At 53.2% G+C, this 25000-nt stretch overlaps 1 protein-coding gene across 1 annotated transcript in view; it reads right to left on the bottom strand.

The window, feature by feature from the left end:
• Window positions 1–413: 413 nt before the first annotated feature.
• LOC311317888 (uncharacterized protein) overlaps window positions 414–25000 on the bottom strand; it is a gene marked incomplete at both ends in the record, with an annotated part of 30250 nt that continues 5663 nt past the window's right edge. The window contains 10 exons of the mRNA XM_084449028.1: window positions 414–974; window positions 1131–1382; window positions 1458–1721; window positions 1764–2338; window positions 5860–5962; window positions 8533–8655; window positions 9104–9251; window positions 9873–9943; window positions 12955–13040; window positions 16154–16283. Of these exons, the coding sequence (XP_084305154.1) occupies window positions 414–974; window positions 1131–1382; window positions 1458–1721; window positions 1764–2338; window positions 5860–5962; window positions 8533–8655; window positions 9104–9251; window positions 9873–9943; window positions 12955–13040; window positions 16154–16283 (2313 nt within the window). The remainder of the gene's footprint in view (window positions 975–1130; window positions 1383–1457; window positions 1722–1763; window positions 2339–5859; window positions 5963–8532; window positions 8656–9103; window positions 9252–9872; window positions 9944–12954; window positions 13041–16153; window positions 16284–25000) is intronic.

The raw sequence follows: 25000 nt of genomic DNA, 5'->3' as shown, positions 1-25000 counted from the left end.
AATAGGCTGAGTCACGGTTTCACGATGACATCATTGATGACATCACAGTCACGGCACTCTCTGTCGGGGGAGGAAGGGGTAGATTAGGGGGGTGGGGGGTTATAAGGATTTTGGGATGGGGGCCTCGAGACCACAGATCCCAGTTTCCCCAGCCTTGCCATCCCAGGAGCAGGTCACCACCAGAGGCTGACTGGGGATCAGCGGTTAGAGCTCAGCCGTAGCTCTGTGGGCTTCTTCATTGGAGTTGCTGGCTGATCTGAGAACAGCGTACCTTCCTGCCGTCCACAGTAGCCATTCCTCTCCCACAGAGACGGCGTATAAAAACAGGGGTCGGAAAAAGTCTCGTGACACCCCAGCTCCAGCTGTCAGGGACCTTCCTCCTCTCGTCCGCGTCCCCACCACGCCCCGCCCCCTCAAACGGTCGTCATGACCTTGAGCGAGCCGGTGCGGAAGCGCAGGATCTTCTTCTTGAGCGCGTGCGATGCCTTGATCTTGACGAAGGCCTTGGGCTGCAGCGCGGCCCCTCCTCCTCCTCCTCCACCGGCGGCGGGCGCGGGCGAGGGCGGGGCCAGCTGCGGGGGCAGCTGCTGGGGCCACACCAGGCCGCCGCTCTCGTCCGAGTCGCTGGACAGGGAGCTGGAGGCCGGGGTGTCGGCCTCCTCGCTCAGGCTGGACTCGGACTCGCCGGGGCCGCCGCCCGTGTGCGGGTAGCCGGCGTCGGGCCGACAGTGGGCCGCCCGCGGCTCCCTCTCCAGGTGGTAGTCCATGTGGTGGTGGTGCGAGTGCGGGTGGGGGTTGGGCCCGGCGTAGGCGTACTGCGCCGGCGCGGCGGCGCCCCTGTTCTTGCGGGCGCGCCTGGACGCGCCCGGGTCGCCGTGGGCGGCGAGCGGAGGAGGGGGAGGGGGAGGAGCCAGCGCCGGCGGCGGGGACGGCTGCTCGGCCTCGTCCTGACTCAGCTCCAGGGTGGAGCGCCACTGGCGGGTCCCGCCCCCGCCCCCGCCCCCGCCGCCCTGCTTCTTACCCCGGCTCTGACCTCCACGACCTCCCCCCCCCCCTCCTCCTCCTCCTCCTCCTCCTCCGCTCCCCCCTCCTCCACTCCCACCTCCTCCACTCCCACTCCCCGCCCCCGCCTCCCTCTCCACCGTGTTGTACTTGCGCTCGGGGACGCCACGCTGTCCCAGAAGGCTGTTCTCCGACTGGGAGCGGCAGGCTCTCCTCCCGGGCTTCTTGGTGGCGGCGGCGGCGGCGGCGTTCGGTCTCTCCTCGCTGAAGCGACACTTCTTGGCTCCGCCCCTGGACGGCCTGGACTGCATCTGAGGCGGTGGCGGCTGCTGCTGCTGGAGGGCGGGGCCTCTCTCCGGGGAGTAGGCGCTCCGGCCGGGCTTAGGCCCCGCCCCCGGGGCGTGGCGGTGGGAGTGGGAGTGGGAGGAGGAATGGGCGGAGGGCCGCGCCGTCGCCGTCGGCGCCCGGCACGGCTGGGCGGGGATGTACTGGGCGTTGACCAGCTGTTCGTCGGGCGACGGCGGCGGCGAGCGCGGGCGCGGGGGGGGCGGGGCCGGGTAGCCGTGGTGGCGGGGGTGGAAGTGCTGCCGGGGGGAGTCGGGCTCGCTGCTGCTGGGGTCCTGGCCGGCGTGGAGCCGGCAGGAGGGCGGGTAGTCCAGGGAGGCGGAGCGCGGGGTGTTACCCAGGGGCGGGTGCCTGGGCCTGGGGTAGAGACCCGGCTGCAGGTGGGTTGGTGGTGGTTGTTGTTGTTGTTGTTGTTGGTGGTGGTGTTGGTGGTGGTGAAGAGGAGGGTCTTCATGGTGAAGAGGCATGCCCAAGTAGGGGTCCTGATCCAGGCTACGGCACGCCCAGGACGGCGGACCCTCCGCGGCCTGGTGCTCGGGTCCGAGGCCTAGGACCCCCTGCAGAGGAACTGTGTTCAGGTTGTGGTGCTGGCTCTGGTTCTGGTTATCCTTGCGGCAGAGGCTGCTCTGGCGGGCCACGGTGACGGAGGAGGCGGGGCCTCGGGCGTCGTGCGCCAGGCTGGTGCGGGGCTTGCATGGCCGGCATGGGGGCGGGGCCAGCGAGCGCCGCTGGATCAAACCCAGGATGTAGGTCTCCACCCTCTGGGCCTGGCGGTAGTCCTCTTCCGTGGACTCGTCCTCTCTCGTCTCCCCCGCCGCCGCCTCTAGCCCCGCCTCCGCCCCGCCCCAGAGCCAGGGCTCCTCCCCCTCGGTCTCGCCGCCCCCCTCGGCGATGCCCTCCAGGGGGGGGTAGGGGACGGAGAAGGAGCGCGGGACAGAGGGGCGGGACCCAGGGTCGGCCTGTCCGTCCCGATTGGCCACGAAGACTTCCCCTGGAAAAACAGAACCAATGGGACGCAGTCAGTAGAACGTAGTAATGGTTGGACGTAGAGGACAAGCAGACATTTCTCACAGGCAAGGACAGTGTTAGAAAGGTTCCAAATATTTAAGAACCTGATTATTATATTTGCTTATTATTTCCACCTTAAGAACAGAGTTAAGCTGTGAGTAATATCTACCTGCCACCTTAAGTGCGCAGTGCGTTCTGGGCTCTTGCATTCATCCTTTTCCAGAGCGCGAGTTGCGGTGGTGCGGAGAGAAGGCAACGACGATACGATACGAGACAGAAAAGTTGGGAAGACAACATCGTTCTTATTTGTTCTTAGCTTGCGAGTTGAGTTCGGTCTAGTTAAAGGAATAAGACTGACTCCTCAAAATAGTTGCTAGCGTCGAGCTCGGTAAAGTTCGGAGGAGTAGCATGCTAGTTAGCCACACTGGCTATAGTGAGCTCAGTTTTGCTAGCTAGCCAAGAAGCCGGTTAGATACTGCACGCGGGGACGCGGTCGTTGCTTGGGAAGAGGACGATGCTACGTGGGACAGCATCGAGAGTTTGAGACTGTGCTTCTTCTGGTCACCAGCCGACTTCCATCCAAGCTACCCGGAGATCAGAACCACACACACCGTAATTCGCACTCAGTGCTTGTATCATTCAACCATCTGCATACCCATGCCTGTATTGTACCCTGGCCGTGCCTACATCCCCAGTAAAGTTGCCATAAACCAAATTCACTCTCCTGTCAAGTGTGTCCTGACCGACGCCCCGGGGGCGAATGGAACATATTCCTATTGAACCAGTCCCCTTATACAGTCCTTTCCATAGCCTCAGTTACATTGTGGTCCTTCGAGCCGGATGCTCTATTTACCCCTGGATAACATGGAGTTTGAAGACAGCGGAACACGGCCTAAGCGTCAGACACGCCCACCAACCCGTCTGGACGACTACCAGGTCAACTACATTGGGCACAGGCAACGAGACAGGCATGGGTACGAGGAAGAATGGCCATCTCATGAGGAGGGAGCAGCCAAGATGACCCCCCCCTACTCCACCCCCTCTCCCTACATCGATCACCACAGGCAGGATGCTGACCCCCAGGAGGCGGACCTGTACTACCCAGAGCGGCAGAGGTACAGTCCGGAAACCCAGCTAGCCCACCTATGGTATCCAGAGAGAGAGCCCAGGGAGGAGATTCGAGAACCACCATCACTCCATGTACCCCAAGAACACACCTTGAGAGACAAACTCAGGGACATACAGAACGAAAGTGTCATGTTACAGCAGTCACAGCAGGTCATCTACGCTGATGTAGCTGCACTCCGTGAAGTTCAGACTGAGATGAGGAGGCTTACCAACACAGTAATCGGCCTTCAGCAAGCTAGGCCACACTCCGTCAGCCATTATGAACCCCATCCTGTCCACATTGAGGATGACGAGGACTGGCCTGAACCCCCGCCATGGCCAGACACAGCGGACTGTGAAGAGCCACCAGCTCAACCGACGATGGACCGATTAGATGAGCTGATGGCGGAGCTACAGCTGATGAAGAGCCAAGCCATGTCAGCTAGCCGCCGCAGAGCGTCACCAGTGAAGGTCGGCAGTCAACCTCCCTTCCTCCAACCCCGGCAGCTAAGCAGGGAGCCATATTCCCCCTACATGGTTTCCACCTCCACTGCGCCCCGGTGCTACCAAAGGGACCCTACCTCACAGCCTCCCCCACCCAGGGCTTCGACCTACACGACAGGCTATCCACCTCAGCAGCCTCCACCCATCAGGGCTACATCCTACGCCGCTGCTTATGCACCTCAGCAGCCTCCACCCATCAGGGCTACATCCTACGCCGCTGCTTATGCACCTCAGCAGCCTCCACCCATCAGGGCTACATCCTACGCCGCTGATTATGCACCTCAGCAGCCTCCAAACCACTACCAGCCTGCATACGCACAGCATCTACCTCCTAGAGCCCCGTCCTATGCAGCAACCTATACACCTCGACAGCCTGGGCACTTTCCAGTCTCTACACAACAAGCCCCATGGATGCCGAGGCAGGGCCAGCAGACCCCTGCTCCACTGCACCATGACCCAGCAGCCACAGCTGAAAAGACCTACAGGGGCCCACGCCCAACTATACCCAACTTCAGCCGCCGCGACCCATGTGAGTTTGCACGTTTGAAGATAGCTCTGGAGAACCTCTTGCCCGTAGAAGGGACCGAACTGTTCAAGTACCAGATCCTGGTAGACCACCTGAAGTTTGAAGAGGCAAAGTTGATGGCAGATTCCTACCTCAACTCGCCCACACCCTACACTGACACCATGTCAGCCCTCAATGAGAAATTTGGCCAGCCCCACCAAATAGCTCTCAAGAAAATAGCCAGTGTCCTAGACTCACCTGATGTTCGCCGTGGCGACACCGCAGCCTTCGAGCGGTTCGCACTCCCTGTCCAGTCACTGGTTGGCCTTCTGAAGACATTGGGCACTGACGGTGATGTGGAACTTCGCTGTGGGTCTCATGTGGTGAGACTGCTAAGCAAACTACCCCCAGAGCAACGAGCCGACTTCCGTTGATGCACATTCCGGGAGCCAGGGACTGTTCCCACCCTGATCGATCTGGCCCAGTGGCTCCAGTATGAATCCTGGTGTCAGGACTTCGACGGGCAGACATCATCCAGAGGGGTGAAAGAGAAGCAATCGTCCAGGTCAGAAGGTCGCCAGGGACAGCGGTCCATTACTGTCCTCCACGGATCTAAGGGCCCCGAGGAGAACAGAGCTCCTACGGGAGGCTCCAAGGGGATGAAGGGGAGAGCCAAGCCCTACTGCCCTTTCTGTGAAAATGAGGAGCACTTCCTCAGCCAGTGTGCAGAAGTCACAAAGCTGACCAAAGAAAAGCTCACAGACTGGATAAAGGCCAACAAGAGGTGCTGGCGCTGTGCAAGGCCTCACCAAGCAGCCCAATGTGACCTAAAGAAGCCCTGCGGCCTGTGCCAAGGGAAACATCTACAGGCCCTTCATGAAGTCAACGATCGACCATCGAGACCATCGACCAAGGAAGAGAGTTGCCTGGTGAGCTCTGCCACTGAGGTCCTGTACGTCGACCGACCACCAGAGGACAACAGGGTCTTACTGAAGGTCGTCAGAGGGCTCCTCCATCATGGCAATCACACTTTAACCACCTATGCCATCCTGGATGACGGGTCTGAAAGGACTATGCTCCTGTCAGCAGCTGCCCGAGAGCTTGGCCTACAAGGCACACGTGAGGACCTGCCCCTGCGGACCATCAGACAGGATGTCCAGACGCTCCGCGGCTCTTCAGTATCTTTCCACATCTCTCCTGCTGCTGATCCAAAGACCAAAGATAGTCTCCAGGGCCTTCACCTCAGCTCGCCTTGGTCTGGCTGACCAGTCCTACCCGATGGACCGACTCCAGAAGAGGTATACCCACCTGGTTGGTTTACCAATCAAGCCCTTTCAGAGTGTCAGACCCCTGGTGCTTATTGGTTCCGACCACCCACACCTGATCACCGCAATTGAGCCAATCAGACTGGGTCTTCCAGGTGGGCCCGCCGCTGTCCGTACCAGACTGGGTTGGACCCTTCAGGGTCCGGCAAGGTTCGTCCAGCAGCCTCTACGTCCACAGCAGTGTCTGGTGACATCAGTTCCCACACAAAATTCAGAACTGTTCAAGCATGTTGAAAAGCTTTGGCAGCTCGACACTCTTCCATACAGGAATGAGAAGGTTGTAACCAGGTCGAAGCAAGACCAAGCAGCAGTAGCCCTGCTAGAAGAGAAGACCATCCGCGTGGAGGTATCAGGGGTCCTGCGCTATGCCACGCCCCTTCTGCGCAAGGGAGACATGCCTGTCCTCCACGCCCCCAAAGAAGCCGTCATGCCGAGTCTGCGGAGCACAGAACGACGACTGGCGAAAGATCCAGAGCGGACTAAAGCCTACAGCGCAGAGATCCAGAAGCTGGTGGATGCAGGCTCTGTGACCAAGCTGAGCCCTGAAGAAGTCAACCAAGAGGGAGAAGAGTGGTACATTCCTCACCACATGGTGAGCCATAATGACAAGAACAGAATCGTCTTCAACTGCTCCTATCAGTACAGAGGCCAGAGCCTGAACGATTCCCTGCTGCCTGGACCCACCCTTGGAGCATCGCTCCTGGGAGTGCTACTGCGCTTCCGGGAACATGCCGTCGCCCTTAGCGCTGACATTTAAGGGATGTTCCATCAAGTCTGCCTCCTCCCTGAAGACCGTCCCCTGCTACGGTTCGTATGGCGCGACTTGACCAGGGATGACCCTCCAGCAGCATTCGAGTGGCAGGTTCTACCGTTCGGCACCACCTGCAGCCCTTGCTGCGGCACGTTCGCCCTGCAACGCCATGTAGCCGAACATAGCCAGCCAGGAGACGACGTGAGGTTCTCCATTGAGAGGTGCTTTTATGTAGACAACCTACTACAGAGCCTGCCTACGCCGGCGGATGCCAGACAGCTGGTGGACAGACTCCGGGAGCTCCTAGCCTCCGGTGGGTTTGACCTACGCCAGTGGGCCAGCAACGTGCCAAGCGTCGTTGAACATCTACCCAAGGAGGCCAGGTCCAACAGCCTCGAGCTTTGGCTCGCCCAAGACAGAGCAGACCCCCCCTGAATCCACCCTAGGACTCAGCTGGTGCTGTCAAACTGACACCATAGGCTACAAGCACCGACCTATAGAGTATGGCGTCCCAACGATGCGGAACATCTACCGAGTTTTAGCCAGTCAGTACGACCCCTTGGGGTTCATCATACCTTACACCACTCGAGCCAAGATGCTTGTCAGAAGCCTTTGGGAGAAACACAGAGACTGGGATGACCCTCTCCTGCCCCAAGACCTCCTGCAAGCATGGAACGACTGGGAGGAAGAGCTACGGTTCCTGCCTCAGGTCACCTTGCCACGAGCATACGTACCAGCTGAAGTGGATGAGTTAAGCGTCACCCGTGAAGTCCATGTGTTCTCTGACGCTTCTGAGCAAGCTTATGGCTCGGTGGCGTACCTGAGAACTGTCGACAGTCAAGGCCAAGTCCATCTGTCCTTCCTCCTGGCCCGCTCCAGAGTTGCACCCAAGCGACTCCTCTCCATGCCCAGATGGAGCTCTGTGGAGCTGTCACTGGAGCCCAACTGGCTAAGCTCATAGAGAAGGAGCTCACGCTGAAGATCGATCAGACCATCCTGTGGACAGAATCCACAACGGTTCTGACGTGGTTGCAGTCAGAGTCCTGCGGCTACAAGATCTTCGTTGGCACCAGAGTGGCGGAAATACAGGAACTCACCAGCCCCCATGCCTGGCGCTATGTAGACTCAGCGAGGAACCCTGCTGATGATATCACAAGGGGCAAGAGCCTGGAAGACCTTGTGAAGCCCAACAGGTGGAGCCAAGGGCCTCCGTTCCTCCTTAAACCCGTAGAAGAGTGGCCTGTCAAGCCCAGTGTCGAACAGGATGGCGATGCCTCTGAGCTGAGGAAGTCTGCCTTCTGTGGTGTCACTTCAACCACGGTCAGCGCAGTAGAGGCAGACACGAAGCAGTATGACACCTGGAGGAAGCTGCTGGAAGCTACAGCGCAGGAGCTGCATGGGGCGGCAGATCAGAGCAGCAGCTGTACTGCTGAAGATTACCGCAATGCAGAGATCCTCATACTCAAGCAATCCCAGCGTGAGAGCTTCCCAGACGAGCTGCGGCTCCTGAAGGCAGGCAAGCCCGTCTTATCCAGCAGTAGACTGCTCACCTTGTCACCTGAGATGGATGAAGAGGAGGTGCTCATTCGTGTTGGCGGCAGACTCCGTCATGCCGAAGACCTCGAGCAGACAGCAGTGCATCCTATCGTGTTGGATCCTGGCCACCCGTCTACCAGACTCCTCATTCAAGACTTCGACAGTCGTTTACACCATCCTGGGCCAGAGAGGGTGTTCGCGGAGATACGGCGCTCATACTGGATCCTGCGGGGCCGTGAAGCGATACGCCGCTACCAGCACACCTGCACAGAATGCCGACGCTGGAAGGCCAGACCTTCTGTTCCCAAGATGGCAGACCTGCCGCCCGCCCGCCTGCGCCTCTTTAAGCCAGCCTTCTTCTCGACGGGGATGGACTGCTTCGGGCCATTTCAAGTCAAGGTGGGAAGGCGCACGGAGAAGAGGTGGGGTATCATCTTTAAGTGTCTCACCACCAGAGGTGTACACTTGGATCTCCTGAACTCCATCGACACTGACTCGTTCTTGATGGCCCTCAGACGATTCATCGCCCGCCGAGGGACACCAGCCGAGCTGTACTCCGACCAGGGAACCAACTTCCGGGGAGGAGAAAAGGAGCTGCGAGAGACGTTCGCTGCCCTGTCACCAGATCTGCAACAGCAGCTTGCCAAGCAGAAAATCAGCTTCCACTTCAACCCCCCTGCAGCACCCCACTTCGGAGGAGTGTGGGAAAGGGAAATCCGTTCCGTGAAGACGGCCTTGTACACCACAGTGGGAGCCCAGTCAGTCCCAGAGGAAGTACTAAGGACCGTGCTGCTTGAAGTGGAAGGGATACTCAATTCTAAGCCACTGGGGTACGTCTCCTCCAGCCTCACCGACCTCGATCCCGTGACACCCAATGTCTTGTTGATGGGGCGGCCGGATGGATCCCTACCCCAGATCGTGTATCCAGAGACCGAGCTGCTGAGCCGTCGTCGATGGAGGCACTCCCAAGTTCTGGCAGATCGCTTCTGGTCCAGTTTCCTGCGGAACTATCTGCCTAACCTGCAGACTCGCCAGAAGTGGCACTCGACAAGAGCCGACATCACAGAGGGCGCTGTCGTGATGCTGGTAGACCCCCAGCTCCCACGGGCTCTGTGGCCCATGGGCCATGTCACCAAGGTCCACCCCAGCGCTGATGGCCACGTCCGCTCTGCAGATGTGAGGATCAGAGATCGTGACTACACCAGACCAGTGGCCAGGCTGGTCGCCCTGCCAGCTGTCCCGACCGGTGAGGAGGCGGAGAGCACTACCGTCACCGCCAACCCCTCGTAAGACACTAGAGACTTTGTCACCTTTCTTAGGAGCGAACGTACTCTGTACTTTCGGGGGCGGCTGTTAGAAAGGTTCCAAATATTTAAGAACCTGATTATTATATTTGCTTATTATTTCCACCTTAAGAACAGAGTTAAGCTGTGAGTAATATCTACCTGCCACCTTAAGTGCGCAGTGCGTTCTGGGCTCTTGCATTCATCCTTTTCCAGAGCGCGAGTTGCGGTGGTGCGGAGAGAAGGCAACGACGATACGATACGAGACAGAAAAGTTGGGAAGACAACATCGTTCTTATTTGTTCTTAGCTTGCGAGTTGAGTTCGGTCTAGTTAAAGGAATAAGACTGACTCCTCAAAATAGTTGCTAGCGTCGAGCTCGGTAAAGTTCGGAGGAGTAGCCAGCTAGTTAGCCACACTGGCTATAGTGAGCTCAGTTTTGCTAGCTAGCCAAGAAGCCGGTTAGATACTGCACGCGGGGACGCGGTCGTTGCTTGGGAAGAGGACGATGCTACGTGGGACAGCATCGAGAGTTTGAGACTGTGCTTCTTCTGGTCACCAGCCGACTTCCATCCAAGCTACCCGGAGATCAGAACCACACACACCGTAATTCGCACTCAGTGCTTGTATCATTCAACCATCTGCATACCCATGCCTGTACTGTACCCTGGCCGTGCCTACATCCCCAGTAAAGTTGCCATAAACCAAATTCACTCTCCTGTCAAGTGTGTGCTGACCGACGCCCCGGGGGCGAATGGAACATATTCCTATTGAACCAGTCCCCTTATACAGTCCTTTCCATAGCCTCAGTTACAGACAGTCAAATACAGTCAAATACAGTCAAATACAGTACTACAGACCACGTAACCATAACACATTTTACTTGACAAGTAAAGACAACCTGATGAGGGTTGAACGACCGACACCTGTTTAATAAATTGATAGATAACGCGAAGAAGACAGCATGGGGGAGTTCTTTCTCTCTATTTGACAAGACCGACGCCAGCAGGGAATCAACGCCGACAGTCACAAAACACCGTTGAAAAGGAGTAGGTCAACAAGCTGCCTCACGTGACAGTGCAAACACACACACACACACACACACACACACACACACGCTCACACACACACACACACACACACGCTCACACACACACACACGCATACACACACACACACACACACACACACACACACACACAATCCACAGTAACACACGGCCTTAGCTGTAGGCTCAATGCACACAGCTGCAGAAACAAGGCAGTCCAAACAGTTCCAGACACAACAGCCAACCTCCCCCAGCTCAGAACAACAGCTGAGGTAACAAGAGTGGAAGAAGACTTAACTGTACGTCAGATTCACCATCCATTTCCCTGTGTGTGTGTGTGTGTGTGTGTGTGTGTGCGTGTGTGTGTGTGTGCGTGCGTGTGTGTGCGTGTGTGTGTGTGCATGTGTGTGTGCGTTTGTGTGTGTGAGCGTGTGTGTGTGTGCGGGGGTGTGTGTGTGTGCGTGTGTGCGTGTGTGTGTGCGTGTGTGTGTGCGTGTGTGTGTGCATGTGAGCGTGTGTGTGTGCGTGTGCGGGGGTGTGTGTGTGTGTGTGTGTGAGTGTGTGTGTCTGGGATGAATCCTGCAGAGAGGCATTCCTTTAAGCAACGTCAGTTCCAGTACCAGCCAAGGCCGGAGGAGCTTAGCTGCACTCTAACACTTTAACATACCCCCGTCTCCTGCTGCTTTATGTCTGGCCTTGTGGTTTCCTCTGTGTGTGTGTGTGTGTGTGTGCACTTGCGTGTGTGTGTTATACACATATATTGCATTACATGAGATTAGCGAATAGAATTGAGTTGATTTTAGAAGGTGTGTAGGTGTGTGTGCATGTGTCAGTGTTTGTGTGTGTGTGTGTTTGTGCTGGCATGTTTATACTGTATGTGTGTGTGTGTGTGTGTGTGTCTGTTTGTGCTGGTGTGTGTGCGTGTGTGTGTGTGTCTGTTTGTTCTGGCGTGCGTGTGTGTTCATACCACACGGTACAGTGATCCATTTTCTCTGTGTCAGACGGCGTGTTCACAGAGCTGCCTTGTCTGAGTCTCATGACTGAACTCACAGCCTCTAATCACAATCACACCGTCGCCTCTCCGTCCCAACGCCAGAACAACCGGTCTCTCCCCGCACTCCCACGCCTTTCCCCTCTCAACCGGTCTCTCCCCGCACTCCCATGCCTCTCCCCTCTCCCCTCTCCCTCCAACACCGCGGTCTTACATCATATAAACCCTCTCTACAACAAGTCCCACAACAATTCAACTGACACTAGAAGATAAACACCAAGAGAGATTTCGTATAAACTTTTAGAGTTTATTTGTATATTTTAACAATGTTAAAATAGTTGGAAGCACGTTTATGGCAGGGAGTTGAAGTGGAAAATAAAGCTATTGGAGCTATTTGGAGCCACTGATTGAGTCAGTCTGTCTCTGGCCTGGATTACACAAATGCATATTTGCATGGCTACGTATTCGAACCGCGGGCAGGTGGTCAGTGGGTGGTGTACTGTGTGTGAGGTTGTCTACAGAGCTAGTGTGGTACTAGTGAGTCTTGTTCTGTGTGGGGATGTCTACAGAGCTACAGTGTGTGGTACAAGTGGGTCTTGTACTGTGTGTGGGGTTTCTACAGAGCTAGTGTGTGGTACTAGTGGGTCTTGTTCTGTGTGTGGGGTGTGTGTGTGGTACTAGTGGGTCTTGTTCTGTGTGTGGGGTGTGTGTAGTACTAGTGGGTCTTGTTCTGTGTGTGGGGTTGTGTGTGTGGTACTAGTGGGTCTTGTTCTGTGTGTGTGGGGTGTGTGTGTAGTACTAGTGGGTCTTGTTCTGTGCGTGTGGGGTGTGTGTGTAGTACTAGTGGGTCTTGTTCTGTGTGTGTGGGGTGTGTGTGTAGTACTAGTGGGTCTTGTTCTGTGTGTGTGGGGTGTGTGTGTAGTACTAGTGGGTCTTGTTCTGTTTGTGTGGGGTGTGTGTGTGGTACTAGTGGGTCTTGTTCTGTGTGGGGTGTGTGTGTGGGGTGTGTGTGTAGTACTAGTGGGTCTTGTTCTGTGTGTGTGGGGTGTGTGTAGTACTAGTGGGTCTTGTTCTGTGTGTGTGGGGTGTGTGTGTAGTACAAGTGGGTCTTGTTCTGTGTGTGTGGGGTGTGTGTGTGGTACTAGTGGGTCTTGTTCTACAGAGCTAGTGTGTAATGGCCCCAGCTGGCGCTTGCTGGGCAGTCAGCCTGATCTGAGTCTGAGTGTGAAACATGGAGAGCGTAGCAAAGCGAAAAGTGAATCAAATTGGATATGTGGAGCATATTTACGAGGCGCGTGTGTGTATGTGTTCGTGTATGTCTTTGTGTGTGTGTACTGTATGTGTGTGTGTGTTTGTGCGTGTGTGTGTGTACTGTATGTGTATGTGCGTGCATGAGAGTGTGTGTGTTTGTGCGTGTGTGCATGCGTGTGTGTGCGTGCCTGTGTTTGTGCGTGTGTGTGTGTGTGTGCGTGCGTGTGTGTGCGTGTGTGTGTTTGTGGCTGCTCACCAGCAGATCTGGGTCTGTCGCTGGTGGGGACTGTGTGCGTGACTCTCGCTGAGCTGGGGGAGAGCTCTCCAAATCCTGAGGAGTCAGACAAGCCCATAGGAGACTGGCCGTCACTCACCTCATAGAACCCTGGATAAACACACACACATACGCACACACATACACACACGCACACACACACACACACACACACACACACACACACACGCACACACACACGAATGTTAAGGAGGATGAATCGTCCTGGATGTTCCTCCACATCTGCTCCCCTCAGGGGCCCTGTCATCATTTTGCTGGCTTCATCGGACCTCTGATATGAGGAGTCTAGGGGATACTGGTATGCAAGTGCAACAAGCTGTATTTCCTGCTGTTGAACATGCAGTAATTGTTTACACATATACTTCACTAACACAATAGCAATTGTATTTTTTGTTTAGCTGAAAAGAGAGCTTTAGTGCACTCTCTTATAGATACAGTTGCCTATACAGTAGGACCCCACTCATCCGAACTTCAGAGATCCGAACCTCCCGGTACCGGACAGGCTTAAAAAACGTTTTTTTTGTTTTTTTTTGCCTGCTATCTGGTTACTGGTGGGATTTTCATTACAGTACTGTACCCTACTGTGAATAAAAACAGAGCTGTATGTAGACCTACATGTTGCCTGTAGGCTGTAGCCTACTGTCAGGTTTCATTTCTTTGTTACTCTAATGTCGAGCGCATAACGCAAACGAGTCTGCTGCGCGAGAGCTGCATTCCTAGGTAGCCAGAAAGCGCGTCAGCAACCTGAAGCAGAAGAGCGTCGAGTCATTTTTCGTTCCCAGTTAATGGAGTTCAGGAACACAGACGTGTTGTGGGCATGTAGATTAGCCTACTAGACCTACTGTATTTGTTAAATAATAGCCTACAGCCTAGGCCACGTTAGCCTTCATCGGTTGTTTTAGAGACTTTCTTTTAGGCTACAATAGCCTACGACACGACAACGTGTCTGTCATTTCATTTATTTATTTATTGATTATCATTTGCTCTAATTGTTCTAATGTTGGGTTGTTTTAGGCTATAGGCTACCATGTTTTTCTGTGAATACAGTAGCCTATGCAGCGCCTCATTTGAGAATAAAGTACTGTATTTGATCAAAGCTGGCACTCAAGTGGAAATTCGGTTATTTTATTATAGGCTACTGTAGGTCTATTATAGGCTAGGCTATGTGAGTTTAGTTGGCTATTTGATTGCAATTTTGATGCATTTTCACAAGTAATTAAGGGTATTTATTGGTCTATTATGAGTCTATATGAAACAAGTATACCACTTATTGAATTTGGTGCATTTTAACATAAGTTTCAGTCATCCGGACATTTCAGAGATACGAACGACCTTCGGTCCCGTTGGGTTCGGATAAGTGGGGTCCTTCTGTAGGCCTATATGAAACTCTTCTTTATCTAGTGTAGCTGACTGCATCTCCAGAGAATCTGTTTTCCGCTCCCTAAACCCATATGTTTAATTCACTCTGATTGTTTGGCTGTTTCTCTGCCACTATGACAACACAAGCAGTAAACGTAGCCTACATGAAAGTTTAAAAGGGCACTTTGTGGAGGTAAAAAAAACACACAAAAAAACAACAACTTTAAAGAAGTTCATTATTTTGGGCCCAAAACAGTAAAATGTGGGTTCGGTAGGCCACAAATTAAAATGCAGACCTCAAAATAGCATCAAAGGGTTAGCGTTGTGTGCGAGTCAATCGGTCTGGCTCAAAGAGAAACCGCATTCGACGTTTAACTGCCTGTGTCTCGCGATCTCGAGAGCGTTCTCTGCCGCGGAGGACCGCTTGTGCAGTCTAACTAGCTCAGCACCGAGTGGAGCGTTTTTTCCCCTCCCGGTTCATTTTACATTTCGAGTGAATACACTGTAGCCTTGTGCCGGGGTGTTGTTCTGACCTCAGAAGAGCCCGGCGCGGCTGCCCGGACAGCTGACGCCTTCACCGGGGTTTTCTGAGAGCCTTTTCAATCCGCAAATCACCGACCGTCCGCACATACTTCGGGGGTAATTGGTGAAAACATTAGCTGCGGATCGTAAGCTCCTTCCTTGTTTGGGACGGGAAGAGGCTCGTTTTCGTTGGACTGCCTACAGATTTTTCAGCCAAGTACGTTTCTGCGCTCAGCAAAACCTCTTGTTTTGGGGGGTCGGGGGTTGGAAAAGTGGGTCACCAACATATATCAGTTTAATGCTTTTTCAAACCTTTTCCCCACTGATTCACAAATGGTGCCAGCTAGGCTTAGGACAGACGAATCACTGTCCTGTATCCCACTGTAGGCTACAGTACATGCACGACTCCTCTCTAAAGGGACTAGTGATAGCTGGCTATGAAACAGTAATATGCTTTAATCGTTACTCTGTGGAGTCCGTGTGTCTGAGCGCTTTTGTTTCCAGTCAGGAAATGAAACCACCTGGATTAATGAGCTCATCCTCTGAACCAATGAGACACACTCGGTGATCTCTATGACGACCCTTGCTTTGGTAGAATCCGACGCTGGGGTTCTTGGAAGGACCTGGAGCATGAAGACAGCTAGATTATACTGTATGGCCCCTGGCCCCTACGCTCTGTGCTGCTCATTCCAGATGTAGACTAGAATAGAATACAATAGATGTCATATGTATTATATACACATGTAACGGTATGAACATTTCATACCACGATTACAGTGACCAAAATTACCGCGGTTATCGGTATTATCACAGTATTTTTTTTTTTATATGCTGAAAATGTTCAATAAGTACTGATAGACAGTCTGGAATCATTTCAACAACTTTTATTTTAAAAAGCCAGGCCTCTCAACGGTTGAAAGGGCATCATGTCCTTTGCTATGTAATATGGAAGGGCAGCAGTGAGCTATTTGGCATTTTTGGATGTGGGTGCGTAAGCGTATCATTTCCTCTGAAGTCGAAACTGGGCATGACGTTGGACTGTATGTCTATAGCCTATTTACCGTGGTTATTCAAAGCACGGTAATCGAACACGGTTTTAATGATAATTTATTTTGAAACGCTAATACTAATCGTCGGGAATTTTCACCGTGGTTTACCGTGAAACCGGTAACCGTTTCATCCCTATACACATGCAACGCAAGCCTGGGGCGTATCCATCCCTGCTGTGTAGAGATATTATTCATTCAGCCTTCATGACCTTCACCTTCATCAACGCCAAGACAGGCACACACACACACACACTCAGCTTTTACTGGTCTTACCGGAGCTGGGTCGACTGTCGCCCGCGCCAGCAGGGGGCTCCACTGAGCTCGCCTCCGTGTCCACCCTCATCTCCCCCACCTGCTGCTCCAGAGACACCATCAGCCCCCAGGGGGTACACTGGAGACCGCTCTGGAAGAGAGAGAGAGAGAGAGGGTTAGAGGGAGTGAGTCTCTAAACGCTGCGCTCGACTAGATTTGGTGGCGGAGAGGTGAGATCTCTAAAGTCTGGCACCGGGAGACTACACAGGGGGTACACTGGAGACCATTCCGGAAGAGAGAAGAGAGAGAGAGAGGGGGGGGGGGGGTTAAAGGGAAGGAGACACAGGGGGTACACTGGAGACCGAGACTGAGAGAGAGAGAGACAGAGAGAGAGAGGGTTAGAGACACAGGGGATACACTGAAGACTCAGAAAGAGAGAGAGACAGAAAGATGAGAGAGAGAGCCAGAGAGGAGAGTGAGATGTAGGGAGAGGAGAGAGAGAGTTAAGAGGGAGGGAGAGACGGGGTACACCGGAGACTGAGAAAGAGAGATGGAGAGAAAGAGAGAGAGAGAGGGTGAGAAGGAGTGAGACATTGAGAGAGAGGTGGGGGAGATACTAGAAAAGACTGAAGACAGTGGAAGAGAGCAGACGGGGTCAGAAAGACATGATGTCCTGAGTGGAGCCAGCGCTCACTAGTGCACATGTCATGAGGCACACATATGGGTGGATGCGCCAAGACAGGCACACACACACACACACACACACACACATACACACACACATTAACAATGTACAGTATATGTCCACATAGAGAATAATTACATACAGAGACACAAATACTAAAGGTGTAATCAGTATACAATCACAATTCATGGACCAGCGGCATAACTTTCTTTTTCACACATCTTTCAATGGTAGAAGTAGCAGCGTCTCCGCCATGACAGTAGAGACAGAGCAGTACTTAGCCGGGCGTTTAACCCTCTTTTTGGGCATCCCAGGTGTTGGAACCCTCTTACGACCAACCGGTGTGTGTGTCCTAGGCTGGCAAATATGAACACAAGTAGTGTGCATCTGTATCCTAGCTCTGAGATGGTATTCAGGAGAGGTTAGTATTTAATGACCTTGGTCATGAAGGCTTCCTCTAGGCTAGGGTCAAATGTGCAGGCGACCTCCAGAACAAACACCTCTCTGGATACTTCACTGACAACAACAACAACATTTAGTAAAAGATTGTAAAAGTGGCTGGGTTACTGCAGTTACTGCACATCCACACACACACACACACACACACACACACACACACGCACACACACACACTGTGAACACACACACATCCGACAATGACGGATCACAAGCAACCTTCACATTCACAGAGAGACTGCCAGGACTTATTAACACAACACATGAACAAAAACATGCCATTCCCCCACCCACACAGATTCACACACACACAAAACACACACACACGCACACAAGCAGACAAACAACCCGAACAAAACACACATACCTGTACACACACACACACAGACACACACCCACACAAAGCCAAATCCATCAAACAAATGGTAGTGTCAGGATGGGAGAAGTCAGCTTTGGAGGAGGTTAAAGCTGCCAAAACAACAGACCAGGAGCTGTCTCCCAATCACTGAACAACTCAACTCATGGAGAGATGGAGAGAGACCAGGGAAGAGAGACAGGGAGGGAGAGAGAGAGAGACCAGGGAAGAGAGAGACAGGGAGGGTAGAGAGAGACAGGGAGGGAGAGAGAGAGAGACCACGGTAGAGAGAGACAGGGAGGGATGGAGAGAGAGACCAGGGTAGGGAGAGACAGGGAGGGGGGAGGGAGAGAGAGACCAGGAGGGATGGAGAGAGAGACAGGGAGGGATGGAGAGTCCATGGTAGAGAGAGACAGGGAGGGAGGGAGAGAGACCAGGGTAGAGAGAGACAGGGAGGGAGGGAGAGAGAGAGAGACCAGGGAAGAGAGAGACAGGGAGGGTAGAGAGAGACAGGGAGGGAGAGAGAGAGACCACGGTAGAGAGAGACAGGGAGGGATGGAGAGAGAGACCAGGGTAGGGAGAGACAGGGAGGGGGGAGGGAGAGAGAGACCAGGAGGGATGGAGAGAGAGACAGGGAGGGATGGAGAGTCCATGGTAGAGAGAGACAGGGAGGGAGAGAGACCATGGTAGAGAGAGACAGGGAGGGAGGGAGAGAGAGAGAGACCAGGGTAGAGAGAGACAGGGAGGGAGAGAGAGAGAGACCAGGGTAGAGAGAGACAGGGAGAGCGAGAGAGAGACCAGGGTAGAGAGAGACAGGGAGGGAGAGAGAGACCAGGGTAGAGAGAGACAGGGAGGGAGGGAGAGAGACCAGGGTAGAGAGAGACAGGGAGGAAGGGAGAGAGAGACCAGGGTAGAGAGAGACAGGGAGGGAGAGAGAGAGACCAGGGTAGAGAGAGACAGGGAGGGAGGGAGAGACCAGGGTAGAGAGAGACAGGGAGGGAGAGAGAGAGACCAGGGTAGAGAGAGGGAGGGAGGGAGAGAGAGAGACCAGGGTAGAGAGAGGGAGGGAGGGAGGGAGGGAGGGAGAGAGACCAGGGTAGAGAGAGACAGGGAGGGAGGGAGAGACCAGGGTAGAGAGAGGGAGGGAGGGAGGGAGGGAGAGAGAGACCAGGGTAGAGAGAGACAGGGAGGAAGGGAGAGAGAGACCAGGGTAGAGAGAGACAGGGAGGGAGAGAGAGAGACCAGGGTAGAGAGAGACAGGGAGGAAGGGAGAGAGAGACAGGGAGAGACCAGGGTAGAGAGAGACCAGTGTAGAGAGACAGGTAGGGAGGTAGGAGAGACAGAGGAAGAGAACATGTGGAAAAGCTAAATCTAAATCCCTGACAGGATGCAGGGACAGACAGAGGGACAGATAGAGGGACAGACAGAGGGAAAGATAGAGAACAGACAGAGGGACAGACAGAGGGACAGATAAAGGGACAGATAGAGAGACAGATAGAGGGACAGATAGAGGGACAGACAGAGGGACAGACAGAGGGACAGATAAAGGGACAGATAGAGAGACAGATAGAGGGACAGATAGAGGGACAGACAGAGGGACAGACAGAGGGATAGATAAAGGGACAGATAGAGAGACAGATAGAGGGACAGATAGAAGGACAGATAGAGGGACAGATAGAAGGACAGATAGAGGGACAGATAAAGGGGCAGATAGAGGGACAGATAGAGGAACCTCCATCAAGAGTTAAACAATGAACATCCCTCTCTCAATCAATAATACATCAGTTTCTCAGTCTATCAATCATAACATAATTCCACGCATCCAGAGAGAGAGAGACAGACAGAGAGAGACAGACAGAGAGAGAGAACAATGACTTCAATCTATTCCTATTGAGTCAGCTGACTCTTCTGTATGACCTCACATGTTCACCATCTGAGTCTGAATCTTCCATAAGCACTCACATTCACCCTCTCTCTCTCTCTCTCTCTCTCTCTCTCTCTCTCTCACACACACACACACACACACACACACACACACACTGGACTCTGTGTCACCAGACGAGAGGTCTTCGTCTGAACGTTTATGAGCCATTCTCACATGCTTCGTTAAGACTACGATACACGTGGTGTGATTGGCTGATTGGCCTGTTCAAGTACAGCGGTCAGAAGGAGCACGCTTCTCCATGGTCACTTCCAGACGAGCCTTATAGGGAACTGGGCTCGTAAATCCTGAAATGTGAGTTTGGGAGCTCCAGGCTCCTCAGCCGAGGTCTGACCTGATCCCATTACTCCGTGGTGATGTAACAGGGTGTCCCGAAAAGACCGCTGGTGATGTGAGATACACGTTTATTCCGTTTCGCCCGTCGTTGGAGCCAACGCAGTTTTTTTTTGTAGAGGAATGAATTACGAGAACTCGTCTAACTTCGCCCGGTGGCTTTGCTGTGAGCGTTTCGGAGAAGGTTTGGGGTCGAGGAGACTCGCGTGGGCCTGTGCACGCCGCGTGCATGCGCCCGAACCGACTCGGACCGTCGGCTCTGCTTCCTGTCGCAGAGGATTCTGAGAGTTATGCCGAGCGGCTGGGTTGCTCTCTCTCTCGTTCTAGTTTCGCTACTAGTGTATGTGAATATAAAGGTAGTTATATACTGTAAATGGGTATAGGAAAGGCAATGAGAGTGGTAGTGCAAAACAGCCAGGAACCCCGAGAGAGAGAGAGAGCGAGAGAGAGAGAGAGAGAAATAGAGGATAAAAATGCATTGTCATGTGTGTATATTTATATATATTTCCCATGTGTCCTGGCGTGTCAATCAGCCTGACACAAAAATGTCAACTCAGAAACAGTGAAGTCCCTTCTCTCCACCCCCCTACCCCCGTTCCTTTTCTCTCTACCCCCCACCCCTCCCCACCCCCCCGTGGAGAGAGTGCAGTGGTCCGGTGTTGCCAGTCAGGTCAGTGGTAGGGTCAGTCCAACACCCAGGGTGTAAATATACCGCAGGGGTGGTAAATATACTGTACCACCCTGGGCTGTCGTCCCCCCACACCTCCCCCTTCCACTCTCTCCAGACAAGACTAGGAATGAGTTGGGCCTTGTGCTCTGGGGGGAGGGAGGAGAGAGGGGGGAGGGAGAGAGGGAGAGAGAGAGAGAGAGAGAGAGATGGAGGGGGACTGAATTAACCTGCTGAAGATGCCTGGGAGACTCGGGAAGTCTGCTGTGAGCGGTGAAAGAGAATCTTCGAGCGGCTGGTTTCTGACTCTGCGCTGTCTCCCAGCCCCTCGTGGCGAAAATCATTTCAAAATAGAATTTGGCTTCAGTTATCAGGGGCGCTCGCGATGTATGATACAGCGTGATTAGTTATGGTTGGCGGCGCACGCTGGTCGGCTCAGCGAACGCTGGTAACAACGGCGCTTGAACGGAGTGAGACATCAGATATTTGTCTCACAAACTAATTTAACCACTTTGATAGTGTGAGAGAGAGGGAGAGGTGGGGGTAGAAAGAGAGAGAGAGAGAGGGGTGGGGGAGGAAGAGAGAGAGGAAGAGGGAAGGGGAGGGGGAGTAAGAGAGAGAGGGAGATAGAGAGAGAAAGAGAGAGGGAGAGAGAAGGAGAGAGAGAGAGAGAGAGAGAGGGAGAGAGAGAGAGGTGGGGGTAGAAAGAGAGAGAGAGGGGTGGGGGAGGAAGAGAGAGAGGAAGAGGGAAGGGGAGGGAGAGTAAGAGAGAGAAGGAGATAGAGAAAGAGAGAGAGGGAGAGAGAGAGAGACAGAGAGGGAGAGAGACGGCGAGAGCAAGAGAGATTCCTTGGATTAGACTCACATGATCTTAAGGACAGTACTGTATGTAAGGGCAGCCGAGATGTTCCCGAGCAGATCAGAAGGCCTAGCCAGACGTGAACATCCATACCCCAGACCATCTCCATCTGATCTACCATCACTGGAGGCTAAACACTAAACCACATGCTAATGGTTGAGGGAGGGGTGTGAGTGTGTGCCAAGTTAACCTCACATTATAATCCCTCCACAGATAGCAAGCCGATGTGTAATGATTCTGGGCCATATATGGGCCGGAACTAAGCCACAAGGGCCAGATCTGGCCTGTATATGGCCCAGATCCGCTCGCTACCTGGGTCTCAGGTCATTGTACCATCATGGAGAGTGACATCAGCTCAGCACCCTCCCAGGAGCAGGAGGAGGAGGAAGAAGAGGAGGAGGAAGAGAGAAGGAGGAGAAGGAAGAGGAAGAAGAGAAGGAGGAAGAGGAGGAAGAGGGCGGTGCGATGGGAGGGGAGCCTAGGTACTTAAGGGGAATTAAAAGTTATTATTGGGCCAGAACTTGAAGTTAGTGCCTTTTAAAGATGGCGAATTACTTTTTAAAGATGGTTTGAATCATTTACAGATGAGAAGCTGGAGAGTGGAGGGGAGGGAGGACTCCTTATTCTGGGTGAGGGAGTAGGAGACTCCTTATTCTGGGTGAGGGGGTAGGAGACTCCTTACTCTGGGTGAGGGAGTAGGAGACTCCTTATTCTGGGTGAGGGGGTAGGAGACTCCTTATTCTGGGTGAGGGGGTAGGGGACTCCTTACTCTGGGTGAGGGGGTAGGAGACTCCTTATTCTGGGTGAGGGGGTAGGGGACTCCTTACTCTGGGTGAGGGGGTAGGGGACTCCTTACTCTGGGTGAGGGGGTAGGAGACTCCTTACTCTGGGTGAGGGGGTAGGGGACTCCTTATTCTGGGTGAGGGGGTAGGGGACTCCTTACTCTGGGTGAGGGGGTAGGAGACTCCTTATTCTGGGTGAGGGGGTAGGAGACTCCTTACTCTGGGTGAGGGGGTAGGGGACTCCTTATTCTGGGTGAGGGGGTAGGGGACTCCTTATTCTGGGTGAGGGGGTAGGAGACTCCTTACTCTGGGTGAGGGGGTAGGAGACTCATTACTCTGGGTGAGGGGGTAGGGGACTCCTTATTCTGGGTGAGGGGGTAGGGGACTCCTTACTCTGGGTGAGGGGGTAGGAGACTCCTTACTCTGGGTGAGGGGGTAGGGGACTCCTTATTCTGGGTGAGGGGGTAGGGGACTCCTTACTCTGGGTGAGGGGGTAGGGGACTCCTTACTCTGGGTGAGGGGGTAGGAGACTCCTTACTCTGGGTGAGGAGAGTGAGGACTCCTTATTCTGGGTGGGGAGAGAGGAGGACTGGGTGAGGGGAGACAAACTCCTTACTCTGGGTGGCGGGGGGGTGGGGTGGGGGGGGGGGCTGCTTAATCTGGGTGAGGGCGTAACTTGACACTATCGCCCCTCAACAGGTTTCAGTGGTTTCCATGGTTTTGAGTTAAGCTGTGTTTGTGTATATAGGGATTGTGTATACCCTCAGAGTTGAAATAGTTCTCCTCAACTTCAAACTACTATCTCAAAGGGCCGACTCAGAATCAAAGTTCACTTTGTTTGCCAAGTATATTCTACCATTATGTAACATGTTAGAGAGCTTTGGGTATTGGCTTATGCTATAGCAGAGTGTGTGTGTGTGTGTGCTGGCAAATTAAATAGGCTAATGTCAAGCAGGAGTTGGATGAAAGAGCCAGTGTGTGGCTTCATGTCTGCTCATGTGAGACCACACTGCCTCAATGGACACTTGTTTCCCAAGTGTGCAAACATACGCATGCACACATGCACACACACACACACACACACACACACACACACACACATACATACACGCGGCACGCAAAAACACACAACACATAAACGGGAAAGCATTCATACACATGCGCAGGAATACACACACATGCACGCACACACACACACACACACACACATACTTACACGCAGCACGCAAAAACACACACAACACATAAACGGGAAAGCATTCACACACATACGCAGGAATACACACACACACACACACACACACACTTTCCTGCCATTGAGGGCTAGAGCCCTCAAGGATGTGTGTAATCCCAAGGATCAGACCCTGTAGAGGTCAAACTACAAGAGAAGCCGCTGCTATCAATCCCCATCACCATTAACGCTCACCAGTGTGTGTTCACAAGGATGCAGTCCATCAAACCAGGACCAGTCCATCAAACCACAACCAAACCAAGACCAGTCCATCACAAACCAAGACCAGTCCATCACAAACCAAGACCAGTCCATCACAAACCAAGACCAGTCCATCACAAACCAAGACCAGTCCATCAACCAAGACCAGTCCATCACAAACCAAGACCAGTCCACCAAACCAAGACCAGTCCATCAAACAAGGACCAGTCCATCAAACCAGGGCCAGTCCATCCTTAAACCAAGACCAGTCCATCAAACCAAGACCAGTCCATCAAACCAGGACCAGTCCATCAAACCAAGACCAGGCCATCAAACCAAGACCAGTCCATCACAAACCAAGACCAGTCCATCACAAACCAAGACCAGTCCATCAAACCAGGACCAGTCCATCAAACCAAGACCAGGCCATCAAACCAAGACCAGTCCATCACAAACCAAGACCAGTCCATCACAAACCAAGACCAGTCCATCACAAACCAAGACCAGTCCATCACAAACCAAGACCAGTCCATCAAACCAAGACCAGTCCATCAAATGTTGACCACGAGATCAGATTGATCTGAAGAGCGCAGCGCAAATGAGCTCAGCTAAGAGCAAGTCGGCAGGCTAGAGAACGAGGGCTGTTGACGGCGCTATGCTACCTCAAATATAGCTGGCTAGCCTGGACCATCCACACTCAATGCCACTGTGACAAATGTCATTGTCCTCACTCCCTGACTAAACGTGATAGCCTTAGTGCCCATGTTAATATCTCCATGGTTGCATGCTGTTACCTCTAGCTACATTCGCTAGTTAGACACCACCAGGCTATATGACACCATTCAACTACAAACAATAAAAACTAGATTCTGTACACTGAAGGGAATCCAATGATGTCCACTTCTTAACATTTGATCATTTTTAATGACCTCAATGAACTAGAAGTCTACCAATTTAATTCCACTAACGTTACTCCAACATATGATGAGACGAGCATCCGGGTTGAGGTAAAAGGGGAGTTTGTATGTGTTAGCTAGCTAGCGTTAGCACTATATGCAAACAAACACACAGCATAATAACTTACAGTTTCTGCATAATTTCCACAGACAGTTGGTTTTGCTTGATCATTCAGAAAGAGTTTATCTGAAAATCCTGCATATACAGTACTGACCACACCAAAATGACTGGGTTGTTTCACTTCATACTTTGTGTGTTAGTAGGCACATCAGAAACTCAAATGTACACAAAAACAATGAAAAAGTTATTGCCAAAGACGTGTTCAGTACAGCTGCAAGTCTGCATTTGTTTACAAGGTGAAACCAGTCCATAAACACCACATGAGACCGAACACCCACAT

The sequence above is a fragment of the Borostomias antarcticus genome (genome assembly GCF_949987555.1).
Source record: "Borostomias antarcticus genome assembly, chromosome: 1".
In the NCBI taxonomy this organism is placed as follows: Eukaryota; Metazoa; Chordata; class Actinopteri; order Stomiiformes; family Stomiidae; genus Borostomias; species Borostomias antarcticus.
This window is presented reverse-complemented; position numbering and strand designations above follow the sequence as displayed.